Genomic DNA, 27,065 nt, shown 5'->3' on the forward strand with positions numbered 1-27,065 from the left:
TCTTTAGGTCGGTACGATCAGGGGGATACCAAATGTGTATAGGTTTTATAATATTTTCATACATTTACAAAAATAAAAGCCTCTTGTACAAAACAAAACTTCTTCATTTTGCCATCTTCCTGCACTAATAACCTAATAACTTTTTGATACTTTGGTGTATGTGGTGTTATTTTTTGTGACTTTTTCAATGCTACCATTTTGAGGACTGTACAGCCTTTTGAGCACTTTTTATAGAATTTTTAATATTTTGCAATATGGCACCGGCCGTGGGTGTTACTGGTGGGTGTTTGCTGCAATATTCAGCGAACACCCACCTGGTACAGAGAGGGCTCAGCCCATGAGCCCTCTCTGTTATCCCTCTCCAGACGTGTGCCGTACTGTTAGGGCGGACATCAGAAAGGGGTTAAAGAGCTACAGCCACTGTACACAGCAATAAATAGACTGACATAAACGTCAGGAGTGATGTCAGATCTGTATTGCCCTGTGACTATTGCTGCACAGTGCTTTATCCACCAATATAGTCGTTAGTGTGATAATACTCTGCTGAGCCCCTTTGTAGACATAGTATTTGCTGCTGTGGACATTCAATTAGGAGTAGTCTGATAGCCCAAGGTACTCCAGTCCGACACTGCGTAGGGGATGTTATATTGACTGTAATTTTTTTTTTAGGGAGAGAGTGTGGAGATGTTCCCCAGAAGTCACAGTCACCAGTGTGGCAAATTCTGCAACAATAAGTCACGGCCAGGAGAAGTTTCCATGACGTTCTCTACCTGATGGAGAAGGATTGTAAACAGGAGACTACAGGAAGAAGAGCGGGATGGAGCAGGTCAACACAGATGTGGAAGGAAACAGTGGCAGCCTAACAGTAAGTGATAACAGCAAACAAAAGTAAAAAAGAAAAGTAATACAGCTCACCACGATCCTTAGCAAGTCCTCACACATAGGTGACAATCCATAAGGAAATCCTTAATCCTGCAGAGTGCTGTGCGCGTGGCCTGCCAGGACTGCAGGTGAAAGTAATCCAAAATAACAAAGGGTCGCGGCACTTCTTAAAAAGCAATATATTCTTTATTTCTTCATTTTAAAATTGCAGGGGACATGGCAGAGGTTTTGCCTACACGTTTTGAGCGTTAGATGCTCTTGGTCATGCCATAAATTTTGTATATTGTATATGTTACTGTGTTATACAAGATTTATGCCATGACAAAGAGCACCTAACGCTCGAAACGCGTAAGCAAAACCTCTGCCATGTCCCCTTCAATTTTAAAATGAAGAAATAAAGAATATATTGCTTTTCAAGAAGTGCCGCGACTTTGGATAACAATAAGTGATGTCTGTGCCCAAATGCAGCCCATATGTGCAGTACATGTAATGCTGGCATATATTTATATGGTTATTTACTGCTGATATATATTTATGCTGCAGTATATTTATTTTTGGCATATATTTATATGTGCAGAATATTATTATGTGCTGTTTATTCCTTGATGGTAAAACAGGCGGTCCCCTACTTAAGAACACCCGACTTACAGACGACCCCTAGTTACACCTCTGGATTTTGGTAATTTACTGTACTTTAGCCCTAGGCCAGTGCTGGCGAACCTATGGCACGGGTGCCAGAGGTGGCACTCTGAGCCATTTCTGTGGGCACTCAGACCATCACCCCAGGACAGAGTTTACCAAATAGGACCAAATCCACCAAGGACCAGGTAACTTAAAAGATGTTGCTCTCAGCAATATTTTAAAGTGACAATTCATTGGCTGTTGGGAACTGCTTGAAAAGTGAGAACTGCAATGTCTTTGGAGGTCCTCCTGCTGGACTAACCATTTTTCCTCTACAGAGAGACCCTGGAGAGAAGCTACAACGAGAGTCTGAATTTGCTCTACTTCTTTCAACTGTATTGGTTGCCTCAGGGGGGGGGGGCGATATAATTGAAAGATGTGGAATAACAGATAGCAATAAGTTACTGCTTAAAATGCCATGTTGGCACTTCACGGTCAATAAGTGGATTTTGGTTGTAGTTTGGGCACTCTGTCTCCAAAAGGTTCGCCATCACTGCCCTAGGCTATAATGATCAGCTGTAGGAGTTGTAAAAGGTGTCTGCAATTAAGCTTTATTGTTAATCCAGGTTCTTATGACAACGCAACATTTTTAAAATCTAATTGTCACAGAGAAAAAAAAATGCTGGCTGGGCTTACCATTATAAAATATAAAGTTCCGACTTGCATACAAAATCAACTCAAGAACAAATCTGCGGAACCTATCTTGTACGCAACTCGGGAACTGCCTGTATAAATGGTGCTTGGTATGTTTATTACTGGAATATATTTTATATTATGTGCAGTATATAAATTTCATCTGTATATCTAGAAGTCTAGTATTTAAACTGGAGGGACATACTTTTCTATTTACTGATAGGCCTTATTGTAGATTATCCCAAAGCAGTAGCCCTTTTAATTTTCCTGGGGAGGGGGGTTTGATACCATTCTGCTTGTCTGCCTTGGGCACCAAATGCCTCGTCTCCGCCCTGCTGGGGCCACTAAATAAGACTATTGAGCTTTTATAAAAGCATCCCATAAAATGTGCTCTGAGCGCAGCTAGCAGGCGGCAGGTCCTGGCCCGAAGCAGCAGAAAGCTGTGTGCTGGGAGATCCAGGGTAGCTGGGTACATAGGTCATGGGCGTAAGGGCAGAGTTCACAGCACGCACTTTTCATTGGGGGCCCACTCAGATGTCTTGGCCCCCCCCCCCTTGTGCTGAAACCCTAGTTTCTAACTATACATAAGAGTCACATTAAAAGAGCATTAGCAGAGGCCACATGTATTAAGTTTATTATTACATGTTAGGCCACGTTTAACGAAGATTATTAGGTGAGTGGCACAAAGAGGTGGTTGTAATCTAAAGTATGAGGCCCATATATTGTGGAGGGGCAGTAATTGTGGGGGCTGTGAGAGATATCATTTTTCTATCCATCTTGTGCACTGTCACCCATTTCATGATTCAGCCACCATCTTGTGTAAGATACCGGCTTGTCCTTGACTCCTGTTATTCTGTTCTTGCTTTCAGCATCTGCACTATCGCTTTGACGAGTGGGAGTACATTTAGTAATAAACACAGTTTCCCTGAGAACAAGGTCTCTGGAAGACACTGTGCATTGTTAATCAAAATTGTTTTGGGAAAAGTAATCTAAGGGGAGTTGCAAAAAGTATATTCAAGCTAGGCTATAGTATCTTTCATACGTAATATTAACATGCATACTTTTAAATGTTATCAATACATAATTCTCTGTTTTGTTATATATATATATATATATATATATATATATATATATATATATATATATATATATATATATTATACCCCATTTTCTATAAGATCACGCCATATTTGTAAAATCCTATCATTAATCGAATATATGACTCCATTTAACTTTAGTATCAATAAGGTGCGACTCTTAGGCAGTACGATTGCAACATCTTATTGCATTCAGCGATAGTTCCATGACAGCCCATCAGTTCCGGGCTGTAAGCGTCCTTTTTCCTTAGTAACCAGCCAAGCTTCCTGCCATGCGCAATGACTACTCTAACGCACACGCGCTGCGTATCTCCCATAGCGTTCCTCTCCCCATGACAACTCCAGCGAATTTCCGGTCATGCGCAGTAGTTACCATTAGACACTCAATCAGTACAAAAAGCCAGAGCGCAGACAGCTAGGCCTCCTGCCTCACCCAGAGCATTATGGCTCCCTATTGCAGTAAGTTACTTATACCATCTTGTTGACTATGATATACCACATGCCTCTTATCTTTGTACAAAATTTGCCTGTGTCAGCTATGCTTGAAGGTCAAGATCATTCCCCCCACCCCGTTATAGTACTTTTGCTCTCTGGGCCGCCTAAAAGTATGAGCAACTTTTATTATTTTTTACTTTATGCACACAGGTGAGTGTGATCAGGTCGTTAACATTTCTTCACAGATATTGACACCAATAGAAATGACTGTGTTGAGCAAGGGCCTTAGCTTTTGTGCTACCGAACCCATTAACGCTTTTGATTTAGAAGATCTGCATAAATTTTTCAGATCTAAACGTCTTAAAACGCTCTTTTCAGATAATACCATGACTGACAGATCATCTACAGTTGCCTCTATTACCATTGACAAGTTAGGATTATATAATAAAAGCAAAATTTAATCCACCAACTCATTATCATCCAGTAGAGACTCATGTTACACCAGTCAATAAGGAAATCTAAAATTTATTGACAGATGTGAAAAAGAATAAATTTAAATACCGCTCTAATCTTACCCCATTAGAACACCAAGCTCTTACATCTTTACAACAAAACAAAAATTTGATTATAAAACTGGCAGATAAGGGAGAGGCCATGGTGGTAATGAACAAAACTGATTATATAAATGAAATACAAATCTCAATTGAACGATTTTTCCACATACAAAAAACTCCCAAGTGATCCTACATTCCAGATAGCATCTCAGAGTACCTCTCTCTTGAAACAACTGACCAAAAACTGCACAATTTTTGACCAATAATCATCCTATAAACATTCATAAAAGGCATGATAAGCCTCCGGGTAGACCTATTGTGACTTCCACTGAATCAATACTAGCAATCCTCTCTATTAATGTATAGAAAATACTCACTCCCATGGTGAAGAAAACACCTTTTGTCTTAGGAGGCAACCCAATTTCATGATTCCATTAAAGCCCTTTCACCGCTACCACAACCTTGCATTTTGGTCACTTTGGAGGTATGTAGTTTATATGTGTCCACCATCCATAGCAAAGTTATTGACTCTGTTAGAAAGTTACTTGATCACAATCAAATCACAAGGCATGAAAAATAACTAAATTCTTGAGTTCTTACATATAATTTTTCACAACAATTTTTTTCTGTTTGGTGACCAATTTTACTTGCAAATCCAAGGTACGGCCATGGGGTCCAATGTGGCCCGCCCCTACGCAAACACATACCTGGCATGTTTTCAAGAGGACCAAATATATCATAATGCAATATTTCAACAATGTTCATTGTATTTGCGTCGCTATATTGGTGATGTGTTCTGCATGTGGGGGGGGGGGGGCACTTTAAACTCCCTTTAAATGTTCCACCAGTACTTAAATTAGTGACTATAATGGCTCCCTATCTGTAGCCCAATGCCCACATACTGTCAGATTTGCTGTGCCTTTCCCTCCCCCGGATAAAGATCTTATCTGTCTGTAGATTTACTCTCATGAGCCGCCAACAGGAAGTCAGCGCCATCTTCCGCAGCGCGTGAGGAGGCAGAGAGAACTGCGGAATGTTGCGCCTCACCCTCCGCGACAAACATGTCACCTACAGCAGCAACCGATCCACCAATCCACCAACATTGAAGGGGAAGGGTGAGTCGGTGAAACCGCCGCAACCAGCAAGGGCCATAGAGGTGACAAGTGGGCAGATAGCCCCTGAGGTGCAGGCAAAAGCCCTGCTAGCGGGGAATTACCCCAGATACACAGGAAAGGAAGGCATTGTGCAGGATAGCCTCCAAACCTCTGAGCCACAAAAGGTGCAGAAGCTCCACTGAATCTCTTCCCAAGCTTTACCCCGTTAAAAAAAGGGAAAAAACATACAGTGCAGCAGTGCAGGCTGTGCACCCACAGGTGGCCCACCCCACATACCAAAGCCTCAAAGAGAATTGAGAGTTCCCCACACCCGGGAACCCCCATAGTGGGACTCAGAAGACATGCAAGATGAGGACGTTGGGGCAACCCAGTCTTTTACCAGATACCAGGAGCCATCCCCAGTATGAATCACACCAAGGGTCAGAAGGGAAAATAACCCCATTACAAGAGATGACATCTTAACAAGCATATTTACAGAATCTTCCTACTAAAGAGGACTTTAAGATGCTTCTTACTGAGGTAAAAGATGACTTTAAATCTGAGATCACTGAGATGCGACAAGACCTACAGCACATGACGGGCCGTATAGAAGACTTGGAAACAACAACAGATCACAGGCAAACTATGTCCAAGTCCAGGTGACTGTAGCCTCTCACACATATGTTTTGAGGGAAATGACTAGACATTTAGAAGATCTAGACAACCAGGGTAGACGGAAGAGTGCGAGGAGTCCCGGAAGTAAATGGAAAAGAAGATGTGAAAGGCACTGTGACATCTGTTCGCACCAAAATCGTCAGCTGCTAATTCCAGAGATATTATATGTGGTCTGCAGGACTTTGAGCTCAAGAAGCGCATAATGTTTGCAGCTAGAAAACACCGAGTGGGTTTCAAGATAGCAAATGTACAGTTATTTCAAGACTTGTCCTGGATAACTTTACAGAAAAGAAGACACCTGCGCCCTCTGCTGGATATTTTGAGACAACATGGCATATTGTACAAATGGGGATTTCCATTCGCTCTTACAGCAACCAAAGAAGGAACATCAGCCACAGTCCAGAAGAAGAAAAGGAGAAGACCCTCGGGGGGCTCCCAAAGAGGGCCAGCGCCTTAGGAACACTTTCTATCTGCAGTGATATCCTTTGCAAATTTTTTCAACTGGAGACTCTGTTTTTACAAAGAGCACTTTATTGGTGCTGTTATTATGCACACTGGTGGTGCCAGGGATCCGGGTATCGTTGTTTTTTGTACCAGATTTAGTTAACAAAATAGTTGGTTTTGAAATTGGTTTAGTACAACAGAATTTATAGAGTGGGGCTTTGGCTGCATATACTCCCTTACAAAGGGTCACGCCTAGGTTTCTCTGGTTAACATAGAGTCCTAGGCCAACCGGCTACACTCATTTGCCGAGGTAACAGGGGCGGTTGTTATAGAACGCTAACCAGGGGGAGAGAAGTTAGCATATATACTCAGGGGTAGAGACTAATTAAGTATTGTCTTAAGTGTCAAATTTGTCTTGTGATTCCCCCCTCCACTCCTCACTGTCCCCTCCCCCTCTCCTAGTCTCTCCAATATCCCAGCGAGGATACTGCAGAGGAAGATTGGACAGACCCTTCTCCTGGAGAACATGGTCATCTCAGGCTTGAGCTAATTGACCTGGGAACAGATCCCTTCCCTCCCCATCGAATGGACACGGTCCGTCTGCCACTGAAGTTTGGGTCGGGTAGCATTGGTAACCATTACATCTGGGGTAAGGCTTTGTTAATTCCTGCAGCAGTAAAGCTCCTCACACTCAATGTAAAGGGATTGAACTCTCCTGCAAAGGAACTTAAGCTACATAAAAGCAGATGTAGTCTTCCAGCAGGAGACCCATTATGACTCTAAAGGCAAATTTGCCTTTGCCAACCATATGTATCCTGTGTCCTATGTAACATCACATGATAGCAAGTTCTCTCCACCACATGCCCGGTACAGGGGGTTTCAGCCGTGACAGACTATGGATAGATATATTATAATGTGAGGTGTGCTCAATGGAAACCCAAACCATCTTTGTAACATATATGCCCCAAACTCAATTTCTCAATAAGGTCCTGAATAAAAATTCTAAATTTTCATCCGCACCGCTACTGATAGGAGACTTTAACCTCATCTCTGAAACTATGGACAGACTAGCGTTAGCGAATGCTCCTACGAGTAGATCCCAAAAGGGAGTGGCTACTGCGTTCTGTAAATTGATAAAGACGCTTTGCCTTACATGACTTGTGGCGAGTATGCAGACCTAGAGACCAGGCGTACACTTTCTTCTCTCCACCTCATGGCACCCACACCTGCATTGATTATTTTTTTGGGAACACCCAAATTCTATTTATGCTACTGGATGTGGAGGTGTTTTCCATCTCGTGGTCAGACCACACACCGGTGACACAGACCAAGAGACAATTTCCACCACGTACGCTCCTGCCACTGGAGACTTGACGAACAATTGCTGAAAACCCCACACACACACCAAGGAAGCTCTCACCTCGGCACTTAAAGAATATTTTCAATTCAATGTAGACTCGGTTCTGTCACAATCGACTTTTGGGGAGGCGCACAAGGCAGTGATGCGGGGACACTGTATAGAGCCGATGGCGGTGCGCACACACTATGATAACGGCAAGCAGCTGACATCATGGTGTGTGCGCGACGCAGCGCAAAAGACCGAGCTGAAGACAGAAGAGGACCTGCAGGGGGTACATACATTTTTTTTCCATAGACTCAAGTATAAGCCAAGTTAGGGTTTTTAAGCACATTTACGTTAAGTGTCCATGGTTTATCATGTTTGATGGTAAATTTCCTTTATCGTTATCTGGAGGTTTTATTTTTAGGAGTTATAAATCCCTTTAAATATAAGAAATAAAAGACACTCTTGGCCTGCTTGCTGATAAAACTTATATTTAACAATTTTTGAAAAAGTAAACTGTATATTACAACAATAAAATGAGGTAGAACAGATTCAAGTCCTCAGATCATAAAAATGCATGCATTATGTAATGCAAGAAAAAGGCCATTAAAACATCAAACTTTCTTAGGAAAACCAGTAAGCTCCATAGCACAGAAATAAAGAGATCAGCACCAGAACTGTGGCAAGAGCCTTTGCCCATCTTCTTTCAAACTTAATATATAAACGGGATGAGGATTTTCCTGGATATTGGATAGTCTTCAAATTTCTCAATATACCATCTGGAAAAATATGACATGGTCAGACTTTGCATTAAAGAACACAATTAGTTCAACAATAAATAGTCCACAACTGTAGAACATCACGATAAGAACAACACTTTAAACAATGACCATTCTAGCCACACAGAACACATTACATCAAATAATAAAACAGCTTTAATGAATATAGAAATAAAATACTCACTTATGATGTTGCTGTGCTCGAGATAAAAGAACCAGCAATGTGAATATAGCAAAAGCTACGCCAGGGATTGACCAACTAGCAATGGCAAAACCAAACCATTCAACAATTTCACCCAAAAAGTTTGCCCCGGAAACATATTCAAAAAGTCCACCTTAAAACAGAACAGAAAAGTGAGGAACAAGACATATGCATAGGAAAAAAAAACAAAAAAAAAAACAAAAAAACTCTTGGAATGTTGTATGTTGAACAATTGATAACTATTCTCTCAGTGGTTCATAGTAGCTCCAACGCAGAGAACTGAGCCAGAAGCGAAAGCGAGTCAAGATGCAGTAACCCAGCAGGGCCACCACAGAGTCTAATTAGCTGAATTTCAAGCCCAGTACCGTTTTTTCTTCCTGTAACATGCAATCTATGGGAGTGGGGGATATTTATGGCAGTAGGGCTAAAGCACAGTTAAGCATCATAGCCCAGGCATCATAGTTATACATCATGTAAGGAGTCCAGGCTTCCCAGCAGAATAACACATACATACAGTGCCTACAAGTAGTATTCAACCCCATACAGATTTAGCAGGTTTGATAAGAAGCAAATAAGTTAGAGCCTTAAAATTTCAAGAGAAGAGAAGGATTTATTAACAGATGCATAAATCTTACAAACCAAAAAGTTATGTTGCTCAGTTATATTTTAATAAATTTTAAACATAAAAGTATGGGTCAATTATTATTCAACCCATCAAACCACCAGAATTCTGTTTGTTTCCCCTAAAGTATTAATAAGTAGTTCAGGCACAAAGAACAATGAGCTTCACATGTTTGTATTAATTATCTGTTTTTCCAGCCTTTTCTGACTGACTATTTAAGACCCTCCCCAACCTTGTGAACAGCACTCATACATGGTCAACATGGGAAAGACAAAGGAGCATTCCAAGGCCATTTGAGACAAGATCGTGGAGGGTCACAAGGCTGGCAAGGGGTACAAAACCCTTTCCAAGGAGTTGAGCCTACCTGTCTCCACAGTTGGGAGCATCATCCGGAAGTGGAAGGCTTATGGAACTACTGTTAACCTTCCATGGCCTGGACAACATTTGAAAGTTTCCTCCCGTGCCGAGGCCAGGCTTGTCCGAAGAGTCAAGGCTAACCCAAGGATAACAAGGAAGGAGCTCCGGGAAGATCTCATGGCAGTGGGGACATTGGTTTCAGTCAATACCATAATTAACGTACTCCACGCAATGGTCTCCGTTCCAGACGAGCACGTAAGGTACCTTTACTTTCAAAGCGTCATGTCAAGGCTCGTTTACAGTTTGCTCATGATCACTTGGAGGACTCTGAGAGAGACTGGTTCAAGGTTCTCTGGTCTGATGAGACCAAGATCGAGATCTTTGGTGCCAACCACACACGTGACGTTTGGAGACTGGATGGCACTGCATACGACCCCAAGAATACCATCCCTACAGTCAAGCATGGTGGTGGCAGCATCATGCTGTGGGGCTGCTTCTCAGCCAAGGGGCCTGGCCATCTGGTCCGCATCCATGGGAAGATGGATAGCACGGCCTACTTGGAGATTTTGGCCAAGAACCTCTGCTCCTCCATCAATGATCTTAAGATGCGCCGTCATTTCATCTTCTAACAAGACAACGACCCAAAGCACACAGCCAAGAAAACCAAGGCCTGGTTCAAGAGGGAAAAAAATCAAGGTGTTGCAGTGGCCTAGTCAGTCTCTTGACCTTAACCCAATTGAAAACTTGTGGAAGGAGCTCAAGATTAAAGTCCACATGAGACACCCAAAGAACCTAGATAACTTGGAGATCTGCATGGAGGAGTGGGCCAAGATAACTCCAGAGACCTGTGCCGGACTGATCAGGTCTTATAAAAGACGATTATTAGCTGTAATTGCAAACAAGGGTTATTCCACAAAATATTAAACCTAGGGGTTGAATAATAATTGACCCACACTTTTATGTTTAAAATTTATTAAAATATAACTGAGCAACATAACTTTTTGGTTTGTAAGATTTATGCATCTGTTAATAAATCCTTCTCTTGTTTGAAATTTTAAGGCTCTAACTTATTTGCTTCTTATCAAACCTGCTAAATCTGCTGGGGGTTGAATACTACTTGTAGGCACTGTATATCTATGATGCTTGGGCTCCTGTCCTTGGATAGGTTTGGTCCTTAACCCCTTAGCGCCGAAGCCACTTTTCACCTTCCTGACATGGCCCATTTTTTGAAATCTGTCCTCTGACACTATAAATGGTTATAACTTTGGAACGCTTTAACATATCCAAGTGATTTTGAAATTGTACTTCATGTTAGTTAAAAAATTTTGGTGGTATGTTTTGCATTTATTTATGAGAAAATCAGATATTTGGTGAAACACCAAAAAACTTAATAACTAACATTCACCGAATGCCTGCTTTATACCTCCGTGGTTTTTTATGCATACTCTTATTTTTGTAGGGCTTTGAACGTCAGGTACAATTTTTTACATTTTCATAAAAAAAGCAAAATCCTGCTATTGAGGGACCTGCTCAGGTTTCAAGTCACTTTGAGAGGCCTAAATAAAGTAAAACCAGAGCTAGTTTAGGGCTTATTTTTTACGTGTTGAGTTGTTCTTTCAATTGGTACCATTTTGGGGCACATAACTATTTTTGATCACTTTTTATTTTTGATCACTTTTTAGAACATTTTTGTGAAGGGATTTTATGAAAATTTATATTTTTGGCGAGTTTTTCGGGTTTTGTTTTTACGGCGTTCACCGTACAGGTCCAATAATGTTTCTGACTTATTGTACAGATTGTTACGGACGCGGCGATACCAAATATGTGGGGGGTTTTGGTGATTTTCAGGTATTTTTACTTTATTAGATGTGTATAGGGAATGTTTGTGTTTAGGGGACTTTAACTTTATTTAATTAATTATTTTTATTAAAAATGGTTTTTATTTAGTGTTTAACTTTTTTTTCTTTACTTTTACAGGTTAGTGATCCACTGATCACTTGTTCAAGCTATTCTTCACCTAATACAGATGTATTACACTGTATTATGTGACACACTATTTTTTTCAGAAAACACTTAGTTACAGTACAAACCAAGATCAGTCCTGCATCAGCATAACAAATGCTGTCTGAAAGCATGTTCGATTAAAAAGTGGTACTAAGTGGTAGATTTCCTTTAAGACATAACTAGGAAATACTTAAAGGGGACCTGTGACCCAAAATAATGACTCAAGGAGCAGTGTCAGACCACTATCTTTATCGGAACATACCGGTAATCTAGCAAACACTGCGCTATAAATCGCTCTGAATGCCAGGGGGGGAAGCTTAGGATAGGGGACCGCCCCCCTCATGAATAAGCCGTACCGCTGTAAGCCTAGTCCGGCGTTCAGAGGGCCATGTAGTGCAGCATTTGCAAACTTTATGGGCATGTTCAAAAAAAGCTAGCAGTTTAACACTGCTATTACTAGGGGTAGGGCTAGGGAGCTGCTTACTCTAGTAAGCAGCTCTTTGAGTCATTATTTCATTTGACAGGTCCTCTTTAACAAGGCATCCAAGTCGACCAACCAAAGAGTCTTCTTGTAGCCCTGATCTGTCACTTGATACTATCAAGCATAGCTATTACAAGACATAGGGGGAGCAGCACTCCCTTAGGTAAGAAAAAGGTATTTTTATTCCACCATGGCAAAACGTTGCATTAACATGGTGGAATAAAAATACCTTTTTCTTACCGAACAGTGCTGCTTCACCATCGATATTGCTCCTTGAGTAGTTGTCACACCTTTTGAGAAGGCCTGCACCTGCCATTTCCACATACACGGTGCTGCCCCATACCTCTCTCTCTGGAAAGACATAGGGGGACATGTATCATAGTTTTTTCTTTCTTTGGTGTATAATTGAGACATTTGGAAGCTCTTTTTTGCTCCTTATGTATGATCAGGTATTTTTCTTGAGATGTTTAGTCTTTCCTGTCCTGGCAGGCACAGATTTTAGCTTCTTTTTGAGACTTTTTGTTGCAAATGTCTCAAATGCACATGGACACAGGCCATGTGAGGGGGTTATATGCAGGAGTGGACACTTCTGTAAATTTTGGATTTGAGGCCGTGTCCTGCATTTTTAAGCCCTCTAGTCACACCCCAGGGAGATGACGACATATGAGGCTGCGGTCACACATTGCGTTTTTAAAGACATTACAACAGCTGAGGAGAGGCGATTTGCCCAATTACATTACTGTTAACAACCTCACCCTTAGAAATAACCAATAAATAATAAAAAAAAAAAAGTTAATTTGTACAGACCAAGGTGTACTTCAAAAAACAACCGCAAAAGTCGCAAAAACATCAAAAGCCGCAAAAAATTGACAATTTAACTAGCAGAAATAAAGATACATGTCCCTCAAAGAGTTCTTTTTTGAGTTTTGTTGCAGTGACCATTTTATGATAACAAAGTATCAAGAGAAGACGTCTACAGCTTCCATTAAGCCATCTAGGAAAACAGGGCTTCTACTGATGATAAGTAGCTGGCTACTTACCCCTAGGTATTTTATATCCCGTCTCCCCAGGTTGTCTCAGATTCCTCAGTATGTGGTCAGAATGAATGTTGACAATCATTCCACAGATGAACAGCACTATTCCTGTAAGACAAACAGAAGGCATGTTATCAAATCTATTGTGGAGATCAAAATTATAGAACAATGTATGATCATGTAATCTCCACTGATCAACATTTGAAGGATTTTTAGTAAGGGGTACACCATGCCACTAGAACATTGTCTTGTAAAACTATTAAAGTAAATCAACACAAAACCTTTATTTTGCAAAAAAAATAAAAATAAAAAAAAAAATGATGATCATAATTAGAGAACAGCAATGACTTTAGCACAGAGAAAGAAATATTCCTGCAGGTTACACCAGTCACCAAACGGTAAGAAGTGCACAGGCCTTTGCTTTGAATACCCACAGCACATCTGCGGTCACAGGATATCACTAGTCTCTCACACTGCTCTGGTGGGATTGTGGTCCACTTCTTCCACTTTATATTTACAAAGACATATGATTACAAGGTATGCAAAAAGCTGTTTCTACAATTGGGATAACCCTGTAGAATTGTAGAAACAGCTTTCTGCATACCTTGTGCTTGTCATCCTATGTCTTTGGAACAGTTACTAACATTAATATGTACCATATATACTTGAATATAAACCGACCCGAGTATGAGCCGAGACTCCCAATTTTGACACAAAAAACTGGGAAAACCTATTGACTCCAGTATAAGCTGAGGGTGGGAAATGCATTGGTCACTGCTCCCTCGAGTATATAGCCTGCCTGCCCCCTCGAGTATATAGCCTGCCTGCCCCCTCGAGTATATAGCCTGCCTGCCTGCCCCCTCGAGTATATAGCCTGCCTGCCTGCCCCCTCGAGTATATAGCCTGCCTGCCTGCCCCCTCGAGTATATAGCCTGCCTGCCTGCCTGCCCCCTCGAGTATATAGCCTGCCTGCCTGCCTGCCCCCTCGAGTATATAGCCTGCCTGCCTGCCTGCCCCCTCGAGTATATAGCCTGCCTGCCTGCCTGCCCCCTCGAGTATATAGCCTGCCTGCCTGCCTGCCCCCTCGAGTATATAGCCTGCCTGCCTGCCTGCCCCCTCGAGTATATAGCCTGCCTGCCTGCCTGCCCCCTCGAGTATATAGCCTGCCTGCCTGCCTGCCCCCTCGAGTATATAGCCTGCCTGCCTGCCTGCCCCCTCGAGTATATAGCCTGCCTGCCTGCCTGCCCCCTCGAGTATATAGCCTGCCTGCCTGCCTGCCCCCTCGAGTATATAGCCTGCCTGCCTGCCTGCCCCCTCGAGTATATAGCCTGCCTGCCTGCCTGCCCCCTCGAGTATATAGCCTGCCTGCCTGCCTGCCCCCTCGAGTATATAGCCTGCCTGCCTGCCTGCCCCCTCGAGTATATAGCCTGCCTGCCTGCCTGCCTGCCCCCTCGAGTATATAGCCTGCCTGCCTGCCTGCCCCCTCGAGTATATAGCCTGCCTGCCTGCCCCCTCGAGTATATAGCCCGCCTGAAGGAGAGTTCACTTTTTTCCTTGACTCGAGTATAAGCCGAGTTAGGGTTTTCCAGCACATTTTTTTGTGCTGAAAAATTAGGCTTATACTCGAGTATTGAATGTCGCCTTCTCAATGGTCTTTAACCAGGAAAATCTCATAGTGAAAAACAAAAGGAATACTGTAAATTGTCTTTGGAATGTCTACTGTTTAACCCAGGAAAAAAGGTACTGCACCGCTTCACAACCACTAAAATAGACAAATCACCGGGATAAAAAAGCAATCCTGGAAACTACAGACCTGCGAGTCAAACTCCTGGTGTGGGGAAAATATTTGAGGGGTTTGTTAGAGATGCTATCCTGGAGTATCTCACTGTACATAACCTTATAACCCAGCATCAGCATGGGTATATGAGGGATCGGTACTGTCAGACTAATCTGAATGGCTTCTGTGAGGAAAAAAGTTCCAGATTGGACCTGGGGGAGGCCATGGATGTTGTATATCTGGACTTTTCCAACACATTTGATACAGTGCCGCATAAAAGGTTGGTATATAAAGTGAGACTGCTGGGACTAAGGGAAAATCTGTGTATTTTGGGTAAGTAATTGGCCAATTGATAGAAAACAGAGGGTTGTTGGCACATTCTCAGGTTGGGTTGACATTACAATTGAAGTACCACAGGGGTCAATATTGGGGCCACTTTTTTAGATTTTTATTAATGACCTAATAATAAATATTTCAATATTTGCCGATGATACTGAGCTGTGTAATTAATACGGAGGTCGATAGTTTAGCATTACAGAGAGATTTGTAAAAGCTGGGGAATGGGTGGAGAAATGGTTGATGAGATTTAATGTAGATACATGTAAAGTTAGGCACTTGGGCCATGGAAACAAAAAGTATAATTATGTTCTAAACGGTCAATTACTTAGTAAAACTGGAGCTGAAAAGGACTTGGGGGTATTGGTGGATGGTAAAGTTAATTTTAGTCACCAGAGCCAAGCAGCTGCTGCAAATAAAATTGTAAGATGTGTCAAGAGAGGAATAGATTCTCATGATAAAGACATAGTTTTGCCCTTATACAAATCCCTGGTCAGACTACACATGGAATATTGTGTACAGTTTTGGGAACCAGTGTATAAAAAGGACATAGTACAACTGTAACAGGTGCAGAGGGAATGGGCTGCTCGAATACAATGACATTACAAAATTTGGGGTTATTCAGTTTATAAAAAAGGCGGCTGAGGGGAGACCTCATTACAATGTACAAATACCTGAACGGACAGTACAAGGATCTCTCCAAAGCTCTTTTTATACCTAGGCCTGTGACCAGGACAAGGAGGCATCCTCTACGTCTAGAGAAGAGGAGGTTCTACTATTGCCATAGACTGGGATTCTGTAAGAGCAGTGAGACTACGTTATGGCGGACTATGTAAATGTTCAAGAGAGGCCTGGATGCAGTTCTGGAGAGCAAAAATATTACAGGTTATGGGGAAAAGCATTTGTTTATGGTGTTATGCCACCATATAAATCTACAGTTAAAGAGTTAATATGTAAAGAAAATTGTATTTTTGGCCAACAATTTCATTAAATTAAAATAATAATCCTTACTGTTAAAAGGGAGTGTGAATTCTGTGGTAGCACCCCCTGTTGGCTGCTGTCTCAGTCCTCTTCCGCATCACTTATGGCCAAAGGTGCAGAAGGATTAAAATTTCATGTCGCTGTTCTTCTGCCCAAGCGTTGTATATACTCAACCCTCATACGGTCCTGTATCGTGGCCACTCTGTGGAGCAGACTCCGCCACAGTGTTAGAATCAGGAGCAAGGAGTGCCTGCAGTGTCTGTTCGCCAGACACCCCTTGCTCTGTGACACGGTTCAACTACACACCCTTCATTACCTACAAACGCCCACCTACCTCCCGTTTTCATTTAAGTGCCAAGAAAAAAAAAAAAATAATAATGATAAAATAAAAAAAATTATATTAAGTCTAGCACCTCAAAAACCTACACATATACATACAAATTTTATTGTATAAATGTATGTATTTACTACGTGTGTTTATGCATGTATCTTCACTTGTGAATAATATACACACGTGTACATACATATGTAACTATGTAATATACATATATATGTTATTGTAAAATATGTAGTATGCATTGTGGTCCCTGCTCCTCCATCTCCTCTTCTGACTCCGCTGCAGGAGATCACTCCGAGGCCAAAACACAGTCGTGGAGATGGCAGCTTCTTTACAGGTGCCCAAGGAACACACACTCGAAGATGCATTTAGGCTAGTGGCACACAGCAGCACTGCAATGCTAACAATGAACACACACATGGGAGGCCTCACAGAAGATATTCAAATCCAAAATGACATTAAAAGAGCGAATGAATGAGTGTATGCAGTGGAGGATGGAGTAAGTGAGGTGGAGGACCAGTTACCTCCGATCCATAAGAAACAGAGCGGTTGAGTCACAATGTATCCCTACTCATATCTAATGTCTGATGACTTGGAAAACAGACTATGCAGAAACAATCTAAGAGTGGTGGGAATACCAGAGAAAGCTGAAGGTCAGGACCTGGTGGGGTACATGGAAAAATTGCCTGAAAGAAAATAATAATAATAATAATAATAATAATAATAAATAATAATAATAATAATAATAATACAGAATTAGTCTTACCGGTAATTCGGTTTCCACTAAGTGACCATGACGGCCCCCACCTGGAGGATGCTCCTTATAAACAGTAGGGACAGGAGGTTACAAGGAGGTTAAAAGGCTCCTCCCTAGCACCCAACACCAGTGTCTAACAAAGTACCACCTGGATGGATGCAAGTTGCAGCACGGCAGATCTGTTCTAGAGATGCACCTCTTTTTTCTGCCCATGAGGCTGCCAAAGCTCTAGTAGAATGGGCTTTAATATTTTCCGGAAGGGGAGTGTTTGCGGACTTATAGCAGAGAATGATAGTAGACATAACCGGGCTCTTGGGCACACTTGCGCCTGCGCAACTTCAACTTTTTATTTCGGCATGGTGCGTCTGGCTATATAGTGGTGCGCCGAAGGGGGGGGGTTTAAATATAACAATTAAAATTGTTTTACACAGACTACAGTGCTTTATGCAAATAGTGAAGATATGCTCCGGCATCAGCTCACCCGGAGCTGTTGCAAGGTATTTTTGGCTTATAAGTGTCATTAAAGTGGTAGGTTTCCTTTAAGTTCTGTGAATTTCTCCACCAGGTAAGGGAATGCTTGACTAGATAAGGGATTTTTACCTTGAAATCTAGATGTAGTGGGTTCCGGATTGTCCAAGCTTGCATAATTCTTGTATGGTTCTGAGCCTAGGCTACGCACTGGATGCAGGATCTCAGGAGATCCAGAAGGGCCGCCCGGATCTTGCAGACATTTTTCTGGAAAAGACCTACAGCTTGTTTCAATTTTAAAACTCTCTCTTGCGGTAAAAAAGAACTCTGTTTTGCCGAGTCTAACCTTACCCCTAGAAATTTTTTCGTCCTCTGTGGAGTTAGGTTGGATTTTTCTCGATTTACTACCCAGCCTAGATCTTGAAGAAACTGCAGGGAGATCTTAAGTCGGCCTCTGTTCTGGCAATTAAGAGCAGATCATCTAGATATGGTACAATGTTCTTCATCCTTAAGTGGGCTACCACTTCCACCATTTTTTTGGTGACTATGCATGGGGCAGACGAAATTCCGCATGGCAGTGCCCTGAATTGAAAGTGAAGGATTTCTCCTTCAGGGGATCGGATCGCGAATCTGAGAAATTTTTGATGGTTTTGACAAATGGGGACGTGATAGTACCCATCCTTGAGGTCTATTGTGCAAAGAAAATAATTGAAACTTATTAGAGGTGCTGCAGATTTTACGGATTCCATCTTGAACAGTTTGTATCTGAAGTTGGTCCAACCATAACAAGACCAAATGGGTTACACAAGCTGCTGCCACTGCTGGCCTAAAACAGGTTATAGAAGACTCCCAGGATTTTTTAAGAGACCCTTCTGCCTTCCTATCCATGGGGTCATTTAGGGAATTAATGTCTTCAAAAGGCAGAGAGGAACCGCGAGACATCTTTATAATAGAGGCATCTACTTTTGGTGGAGGGCCCCAGAAAGAAGTAGGATTCTCTTCAAATGGGCATTTTCTCTTTATTGCCCTGAGAATAAATGATTTTTTATCGGGGTTCTGCCATTCCTTGGTACATCTTTTCCTCTCCGCCAGACCCTCAAACATTATATCCTGGACTGACTTAGGTTTTTTTTTCTCCTCTATATCCTCAGCTAAAAATAAAGGACGTCCAGATAACTCCTCTTCCGAGACCGAAGAAGCCAAATCTTCTCCTCTTTCTCCCTCCTCCTCTGAAGCTGAAATCTCCCCTGCAGGGTCCTGCGTAACCGCAGAGGAGGGTCCTGGGAGGTCTTTACTAATATTGGTCTTGGGTCAATAACATTTTTACCCATCACCTGAACCTCCTCCCTAATCACAGATCATAGAGATTCTAGCCATGAAGAAGATTCTTCCGTGATTATTTTTCCAATACATGCCATACAGGCATTTTTCTCACAATTTGATGGTAATTTTCTACCACAGATTCCGCATTCTCTGTGAAGAGTCTTTGTAGTAGCCTTTTTGGGAACCTCTTCTCCCTAAAATTTGTTAGAAGATTACCATCAGAATATATGTGAGCCCTAACAACACTCACCACCTCCAAGTTTACCGGAATCTGTGTTCTCAGGTGCTCAGGAGGTTCACGTCTGTCTGCCATCCTGGTAGAGGGTGAAAGCACCGAATCTACAAGTTCCCGGGGATTTTTGTATGCTAAGCCCTGCCCTTTCCGGGGTCCGCCCCCTGCCCTGTGGCGTGGGGGAAATTTTTGATATTTAGAAGACACAACTTGCTATTTATTAAAATTCTTATAAATCAGTCAATGTATAACCCAGGAGGAGGACTATAATCCTTGGGCTCCTCCTGGCTCACGTACTGCTGCTCTGCCATAGCAGCGATGCGAACCAGAAGTTCTTACTGCTTTACTTCTGGTCCGCCACCAGCTGCTCCACGCCGGAAACCTTCCGGTAGCTCAACACCTCGCTGGAACGGAGCACAGTACCTGACAGAGGCGTGACTGGCGTCCTCATCGATCTTTGACACAGACCCGTATGCATTGCCTCTGCTGCCTGTAGTGGAGCGTCCGGTGCCATGCCTTCAGTGTGATGCGCTCCCTGGACCGGAGGCTGCCGTTGTAATGATAAGCCAAGGACCACCTGGACTGGAAACCTCTGAGGCAGGATAGGAGAAGCGTGTTTTTTATGCTCGGGTTTCCTGTCCCTGGGGGCGGATCCCTCTCTCTGGTTGGTGCCGTCGTGGTGCTGGGAAAAGTTTATGATTATCACCTGCACTTTTAGGGTCACCATGTGCAGATATAATTTTGTTGTTCCACATTACTGTTTTGTCTCATTATATACATGCAGAATGATTTTGCAACTGTTTATTATTGTTGACAACATATAGAGATGGAACTTTAAACCAGTGTTGTCTGTGACATGTTATTTCTAATTATTGAGGACCATTGTGTCAGCTTACCCTTTCTCAATTTTACATCTGTCTGCAGTATTACCAAAATTAGGAGAAAAGGTGCTCATACTCCATTTATATCCTAAATTTATACCCTATTACAGATTAATAGTTGTCAATCATTTTCTCGAAAATCTACCATCAAAATCAAGCATGATAAACCAGAGACACTTACTCATAGATCCAGGCACCATGATTGTGGTAATTTGTTACCCATCGCTTCCTTCTAAAATCAACTTTTAATTATAAGCCAGAAGGGCTTCTGGGGTGTTACCAGAGCCCCCCTGTTCTGTAGCGTCACAGGCTGTTATACTGTGCATGAGCACACAGCTGAGGGAGCAGAGGGGGTGGTGAGATAATGTAACTGTCTGTGGAGCTACAGCAAAAAGGAGCTCCATTAACACCGTCGTAAATCATTAGCATAATTATAAAAGTTGATTTCAGAAGGAATGAAGTGATGGATAACAAAAATAAGAAAATTACCACAGTCACAGTGCCTGGTCCATGAGCACGCTCCAAACAAACATTCTCCATGTATTTTGCAGCAAATATCCATCGGTAGTCAAAAGCCGGCAGTGCATGGGCGCCACCATCTTGTAATAGATCATATGCAAAATGCCCATATACTTTCATACTTTAGAATGGCAGTATATGGTAGGATCAATTCGACAAACTAGGATTAAGGTACCCTAGGTGGTCTAAAATAAATAAAATGTCTTAAAAAAATTAAATAAAACCTAAAAATTCAAATCACCCCCTTTGAACTGATATAAAAATAAATTAACCGTTGTAGAAAGGCACAAGGTGTTGTGGTGGATGGTAGATACGCATCACCGTGGTGCCTGGCCTCGGTGAAGTAAAAACCAGTATTGCTGGTGTCAGCGGCGTTCGGCCACTGACACTTTTGTTATTTTAGCATAGCTGCAATGCAGCTGATCCGGGACGGGTTTTTTCTGGAGCAGTCACAGTGCTGGGTGGGATGGCTGCTCCCACGTTCCAGGCCAGGGCTTGCAGCCCTATGTAAAGCCACCTGTGTCAGGGGAAGGGTGGGTGGTTCCCTACCTGTGTGTAGCTGAGTAGAACACAGGGAATAGTAGAGCCAGAGCTGAGCCTTGCTGTGTGGGGAAGTCTGAGGACTGAAAAGGTTCTCCTAACCCAGGAGGGTGAAATACGGTACTGTGTCTGTGAATGTGAACTGTGCTTGATAACATGGACTGAGATTTATCATATGGACTATGCATTTTGTTTTGCCGGCTGGAGCAAGCCCTTTGCCTGTTATTTTTAGGTCTAAATAAAGACACCTGTTTTGTTCACCTGAAAGACTGCTGCCTGGCGCTTCTCTAAAGGCTACCATTTGAGTGAACCCCTACACCGTAAAAAATCATAAATGTTAGGTATTCCCCCGCGTTGAAACCCTTAGCGGAAAATAGCACCCAAATGTTCAAAACAATACTTTATTTTACATATACCGTATATTCCGGCGTATAAGACGACCTGGTGTATAAGACGACCCCCCTACTTTCCTGTTAAAATATAGAGTTTAAGATATATTCGCCGTATAAGACTACCCCTTTTCCAACGCATACAAAACACCGGTAAAAATTTAAAAAAAAACAAGATTTGAATTTAACATGGTCCTTTTTTTAATGTAAATTCTTATGACATGCAGGTATATAGCAGGAAAACTGTCGCTCATAAACATAAGGCATACAACAACAACATTACCATTGTCCATTTTACTGTAAATATAACCATACTGTACCTTAAATTTTTTATTTTATTAAATATTCCATGCCATGTACTCAGAAGCGGGAAAAAAATTCCAAATGCAATGAAAATGGGGAAAAAAACGCATTTGCGCCATTTTCTTGTGGGCTTGGATATTATGTCTTTCACTGAGCTCCCCAAATAACATGTCTACTTTATTCTTTGGGTCGGTACGATTAAGGGGATACCAAATTTGTATAGGTTTTATAATGTTTTCATACATTTACAAAAATGAAAACCTCCTGTACAAAAATGATTTTTTTGATTTTGCCATCTTCTGGCGCTAATAACTTTTTTATACTTTGCTGTGGGTGGTGTCATTTTTTGCGAAATTTGATAATATTTTCAATGATATCATTTTTAGGACTGTACAACCTTTTGATCACTTTTTATAGATTTTTTTTCAAAATGGCAAAAAAGTGCCATTTTCGACTTTGGGCGCTATTTTCCGGGGTTAAACGCATTGAAAAACCATTATCATATTTTGATAGGACATTTTCGGACGCGTCCGAAATGTGTTTATGATTTTTACTGTTTATTTATATTTATGCCAGTTCTAGGGAAAGGGGGGTGATTTGAAATTTTAGGTTTTTTTATTATAATTTTTTTTTAAAACTTTTTTTTTTTTTTAATTTATACTATTTTTCAGACTCCCTAGGGTACTTTAACCCTAGGTTGTCTGATCGATCCTACCATATACTGCCATACTGCAATATGGCAGTATATGGGGATTTTCCTCCTCATTCATTACAATGTGCTATCAGCACATTGTAATGAAGGGGTTAAAACGAAATAGCCTCGGGTCTTCGGAAGACCCGAGGCTACCATGGAGACGGATCGCCGCCCCCGATGACGTCACGGGGAGCGGCGATCCCAGGTAAGATGGCGGCGCCCATGCGCCGCTATCTTTTTGAGGCTGCCGGCAACTTTGCCGGCAACCATCGCTGTGAAAACACCCGCGATCGGTGCTAGCACCAATCGCGGGTGTTACCGGTAAGCCTTTGTATGCAGCCCGTGAGCCCTCTCCATGCAGCGCGATTACCGGCGTATAAGACGACCCCAGACTAGACAGAAGATTTTTCTGTCTTCAAAAGTCGTCTTATACGCCGGAATATACGGTAACATATAAAAACCTGTCTAAAAAAAATGAATGCAGTTTTCTGGCATAGACAGATTGATACATCTTCTCTAATGACCTTGACATTTAGGAAACTGTGCTCTCCAGTATACAGGCAGTCCCCGGGTTACGTACAAGATAGGGTCCGGAGGTTTGTTCTTAAGTTGAATTTGTATGTAAGTTGAGACTGTATATTTTATAATTGTAGATCCAGAGAAAAAGAATTTTGGCCCCAGTAACAATTGGAGTTTAATCATTTTTTGCTGTAATGGGACCAAGGATTATCAATAAAGCTTCATTACAGACACCTTACAGCTGATTATTGCAGTCTGGGACTATAGTAAAGTATTCAGAAAGCTTCACCAGAGGTCAGAGGGGTCTGTCTGTAACTATGGGTTGTCTCTAAGTCGGGTGTCCTTAAGTAGGGGACTGCTATACTCTATATGTTTATTAGGTGGTTTGTCAGGAGACCCCACTCAGAAGAAACGACAGAAAAGCTTTTCTGAGCAGAAAAGATTTATGAAGTCCCTTTAAATCAGGGGAAGATGTGTACTGCTTTACTGCAAGGAAGGATTGCAGCAAAGAGCACCACACATCTCAGACTCCAGATTTTATAGTAAGAATGAGCTACTGTCATCTTCCCTGAGAGTGTAGATGGGAGGATCTCTGATCCTCTTGGGTGAATCACAAGCTAATCTAATACATAGAAAGATACAGCATGGATGCCTCTATGACATAAAACGCTGTAAAATATAGTGACCTGTGAGTCACTCACCTATGATGAATCTCATGTCATATATCCAGTTAATAGGGAGGCCAGAGTACTTGCACAAGTAGCTGCTCTGGAGGTATCCATTGTAACAGCAGAAAATCAGTGCGAGAGAGAAGGAAGCCAGTGGTGTAGGTTTTCCCCCACGAATCAGGAACGGGAAAATGAGCGTGCTGCAAGAAGATAAAGCAGAGCATTATGACAAGTATACCATGTACAGTGATTTATATGATTATTCTCTGCTTTAAGTTATACATAGACATACAACGTATAGCTTACACCTCTTCCCCCTCCCGTGATATGCCAGCACTGCTGATTTCACTGCTGCCATCACTGAAATTAGTGCCTCAAATTCATTTAACCCTTCAAATTACACTGCCCATTCATTAAATGCCAATTGTTATTTCTAATTTCATGATGATTTTGACGTTTCAACTTACATTTCATTAATTTTACCCTTACCATAACTTCCTAAATTAAAAAAAAACACAGGACTGTGTAAAGAAACTGGAGAATGGTTTTACCACTACATGAACACGGCTGACAATTCACTGTAGTGACATTGTGAGCTATGGTGCGGTACACAACTAGACTAGTAATTGCTTGAAGAGCAGTCATGTCTACACTGCCCAGCACATGACACCATGTATATACACAGCTGTACAGAGCAGACCTGTATACACTGTGCTGTAATATAAGGGTATATACACAGCTGTACAGAGCAGACCTGTATACACTGTGCTGTAGTAGAAGGGTATACACACAGCTGTACAGAGCAGACCTGTATACACTGTGCTGTAGTAGAAGGGTATATACACAGCTGTACAGAGCAGACCTGTATACACTGTGCTGTAATATAAGGGTATACACACAGCTGTACAGAGCAGACCTGTATACACTGTGCTGTAGTAGAAGGGTATATACACAGCTGTACAGAGCAGACCTGTATACACTGTGCTGTAATATAAGGGTATATACACAGCTGTACAGAGCAGACCTGTATACACTGTGCTGTAATATAAGGGTATATACACAGCTGTACAGAGCAGACCTGTATACACTGTGCTGTAGTAGAAGGGTATACACACAGCTGTACAGAGCAGACCTGTATACACTGTGCTGTAGTAGAAGGGTATATACACAGCTGTACAGAGCAGACCTGTATACACTGTGCTGTAATATAAGGGTATACACACAGCTGTACAGAGCAGACCTGTATACACTGTGCTGTAGTAGAAGGGTATATACACAGCTGTACAGAGCAGACCTGTATACACTGTGCTGTAATATAAGGGTATATACACAGCTGTACAGAGCAGACCTGTATACACTGTGCTGTAATATAAGGGTATATACACAGCTGTACAGAGCAGACCTGTATACACTGTGCTGTAATATAAGGGTATATACACAGCTGTACAGAGCAGACCTGTATACACTGTGCTGTAGTAGAATGGTATACACACAGCTGTACAGAGCAGACCTGTATACACTGTGCTGTAATATAAGGGTATATACACAGCTGTACAGAGCAGACCTGTATACACTGTGCTGTAATATAAGGGTATATACACAGCTGTACAGAGCAGACCTGTATACACTGTGCTGTAATATAAGGGTATATACACAGCTGTACAGAGCAGACCTGTATACACTGTGCTGTAATATAAGGGTATATACACAGCTGTACAGAGCAGACCTGTATACACTGTGCTGTAATATAAGGGTATATACACAGCTGTACAGAGCAGACCTGTATACACTGTGCTGTAATATAAGGGTATATACACAGCTGTACAGAGCAGACCTGTATACACTGTGCTGTAATATAAGGGTATATACACAGCTGTACAGAGCAGACCTGTATACACTGTGCTGTAATATAAGGGTATATACACAGCTGTACAGAGCAGACCTGTATACACTGTGCTGTAATATAAGGGTATATACACAGCTGTACAGAGCAGACCTGTATACACTGTGCTGTAATATAAGGGTATATACACAGCTGTACAGAGCAGACCTGTATACACTGTGCTGTAATATAAGGGTATATACACAGCTGTACAGAGCAGACCTGTATACACTGTGCTGTAATATAAGGGTATATACACAGCTGTACAGAGCAGACCTGTATACACTGTGCTGTAATATAAGGGTATATACACAGCTGTACAGAGCAGACCTGTATACACTGTGCTGTAATATAAGGGTATATACACAGCTGTACAGAGCAGACCTGTATACACTGTGCTGTAATATAAGGGTATATACACAGCTGTACAGAGCAGACCTGTATACACTGTGCTGTAATATAAGGGTATATACACAGCTGTACAGAATAGTATGATTGTATGGGTGTAGAGCAGGGGCATTCCTCACCGCTGCACATAGTGACAGATGAAGGCCAGCAGCAGAATCTGGGCAGGCGCCGCCACCTCTCTATGGACGATCAGGTAATAGACCGGCACGGCCAGGGAAGGCAACTCCTGTATGAACCAGGCCAAACGCACCGGCACGGGCGGCCCAAACACGTCGCTGGCATAGCGTCCGTACGGAACACGGATAAACCTGAGCATTAAGAACGACACGACTCCCATGAGAACCATGACGAAGGACAAGAGCTGAAGCAGCCGCGGCTCATCGTGGAAGACAGCGAGCAAAGACATGATGTCTCCTCACAACTTCCGCCACTACTGCTTGTTATTGTACTGGCCACAACCGCGCGCCTCACCACACCACACTCTGCCGCTGTCAGGTAGTAGCCAATCAGAAGTAAGGGGTCGGTGCCCACTGATCAGCGACCAGCCAATCACGCCTAAGCAGTGAGGTCTGGTGACCCGCGGGAGCAGAGGTGACGCTGTGCTATACAGTTTCCCGGCAGTGGCTTGTCCTAGCGGCGGGACAGCCGGTCGGAGCAAGGGATCGGGGAGGAATTACATGTGGACTGCTTATAATATATGTGTAGTAGATACAACGACACGCGGTGCACAGCCTC

The 27,065-nt window shown here is 42.3% G+C and overlaps 2 protein-coding genes across 3 annotated transcripts in view; one reads left to right on the forward strand and one right to left on the reverse strand.

Annotated features, from left to right (window-relative positions):
* Positions 1-802: 802 nt before the first annotated feature.
* The window catches only part of NSUN2 (NOP2/Sun RNA methyltransferase 2), a 95,647-nt gene continuing 69,384 nt past the window's right edge, over positions 803-27,065 (forward strand). For both annotated transcript variants that reach the window (XM_072152793.1, XM_072152795.1), the window contains exon 1: positions 803-865. In XM_072152793.1, coding sequence (XP_072008894.1) covers positions 818-865 — 48 coding nt within the window. In that variant the 5' untranslated portion in view covers positions 803-817. The remainder of the gene's footprint in view (positions 866-27,065) is intronic.
* SRD5A1 (steroid 5 alpha-reductase 1) lies at positions 8,312-26,817 on the reverse strand. The gene is made up of 5 exons (XM_072152798.1): positions 26,450-26,817; positions 24,074-24,240; positions 13,323-13,424; positions 8,801-8,951; positions 8,312-8,616 (listed from the first exon to the last, which is right to left on the reverse strand). Exons 1-5 carry the CDS (start codon positions 26,734-26,736, stop codon positions 8,550-8,552), a joined length of 774 nt encoding a protein of 257 aa, XP_072008899.1. The 5' UTR covers positions 26,737-26,817; the 3' UTR covers positions 8,312-8,549.

This window comes from Engystomops pustulosus, chromosome 5 (genome assembly GCF_040894005.1).
Source record: "Engystomops pustulosus chromosome 5, aEngPut4.maternal, whole genome shotgun sequence".
Lineage (NCBI taxonomy): Eukaryota > Metazoa > Chordata > Amphibia > Anura > Leptodactylidae > Engystomops > Engystomops pustulosus.

What these genes read in the sequence shown, in the direction of transcription:
- SRD5A1 (XM_072152798.1), bottom strand. Translation starts at nt 26,736, where the DNA reads ATGTCTTTGCTCGCTGTCTTCCACGATGAGCCGCGGCTGCTTCAGCTC. An exon ending in ATCTGTCACTATGTGCAGCG is followed by an intron (nt 24,241 to 26,449) that starts GTGAGGAATGCC and finishes ATCTTCTTGCAG; the next exon opens with CACGCTCATTTTCCCGTTCC. An exon ending in GGGATATAAAATACCTAGGG is followed by an intron (nt 8,952 to 13,322) that starts GTAAGTAGCCAG and finishes TTCTGTTTTAAG; the next exon opens with GTGGACTTTTTGAATATGTT.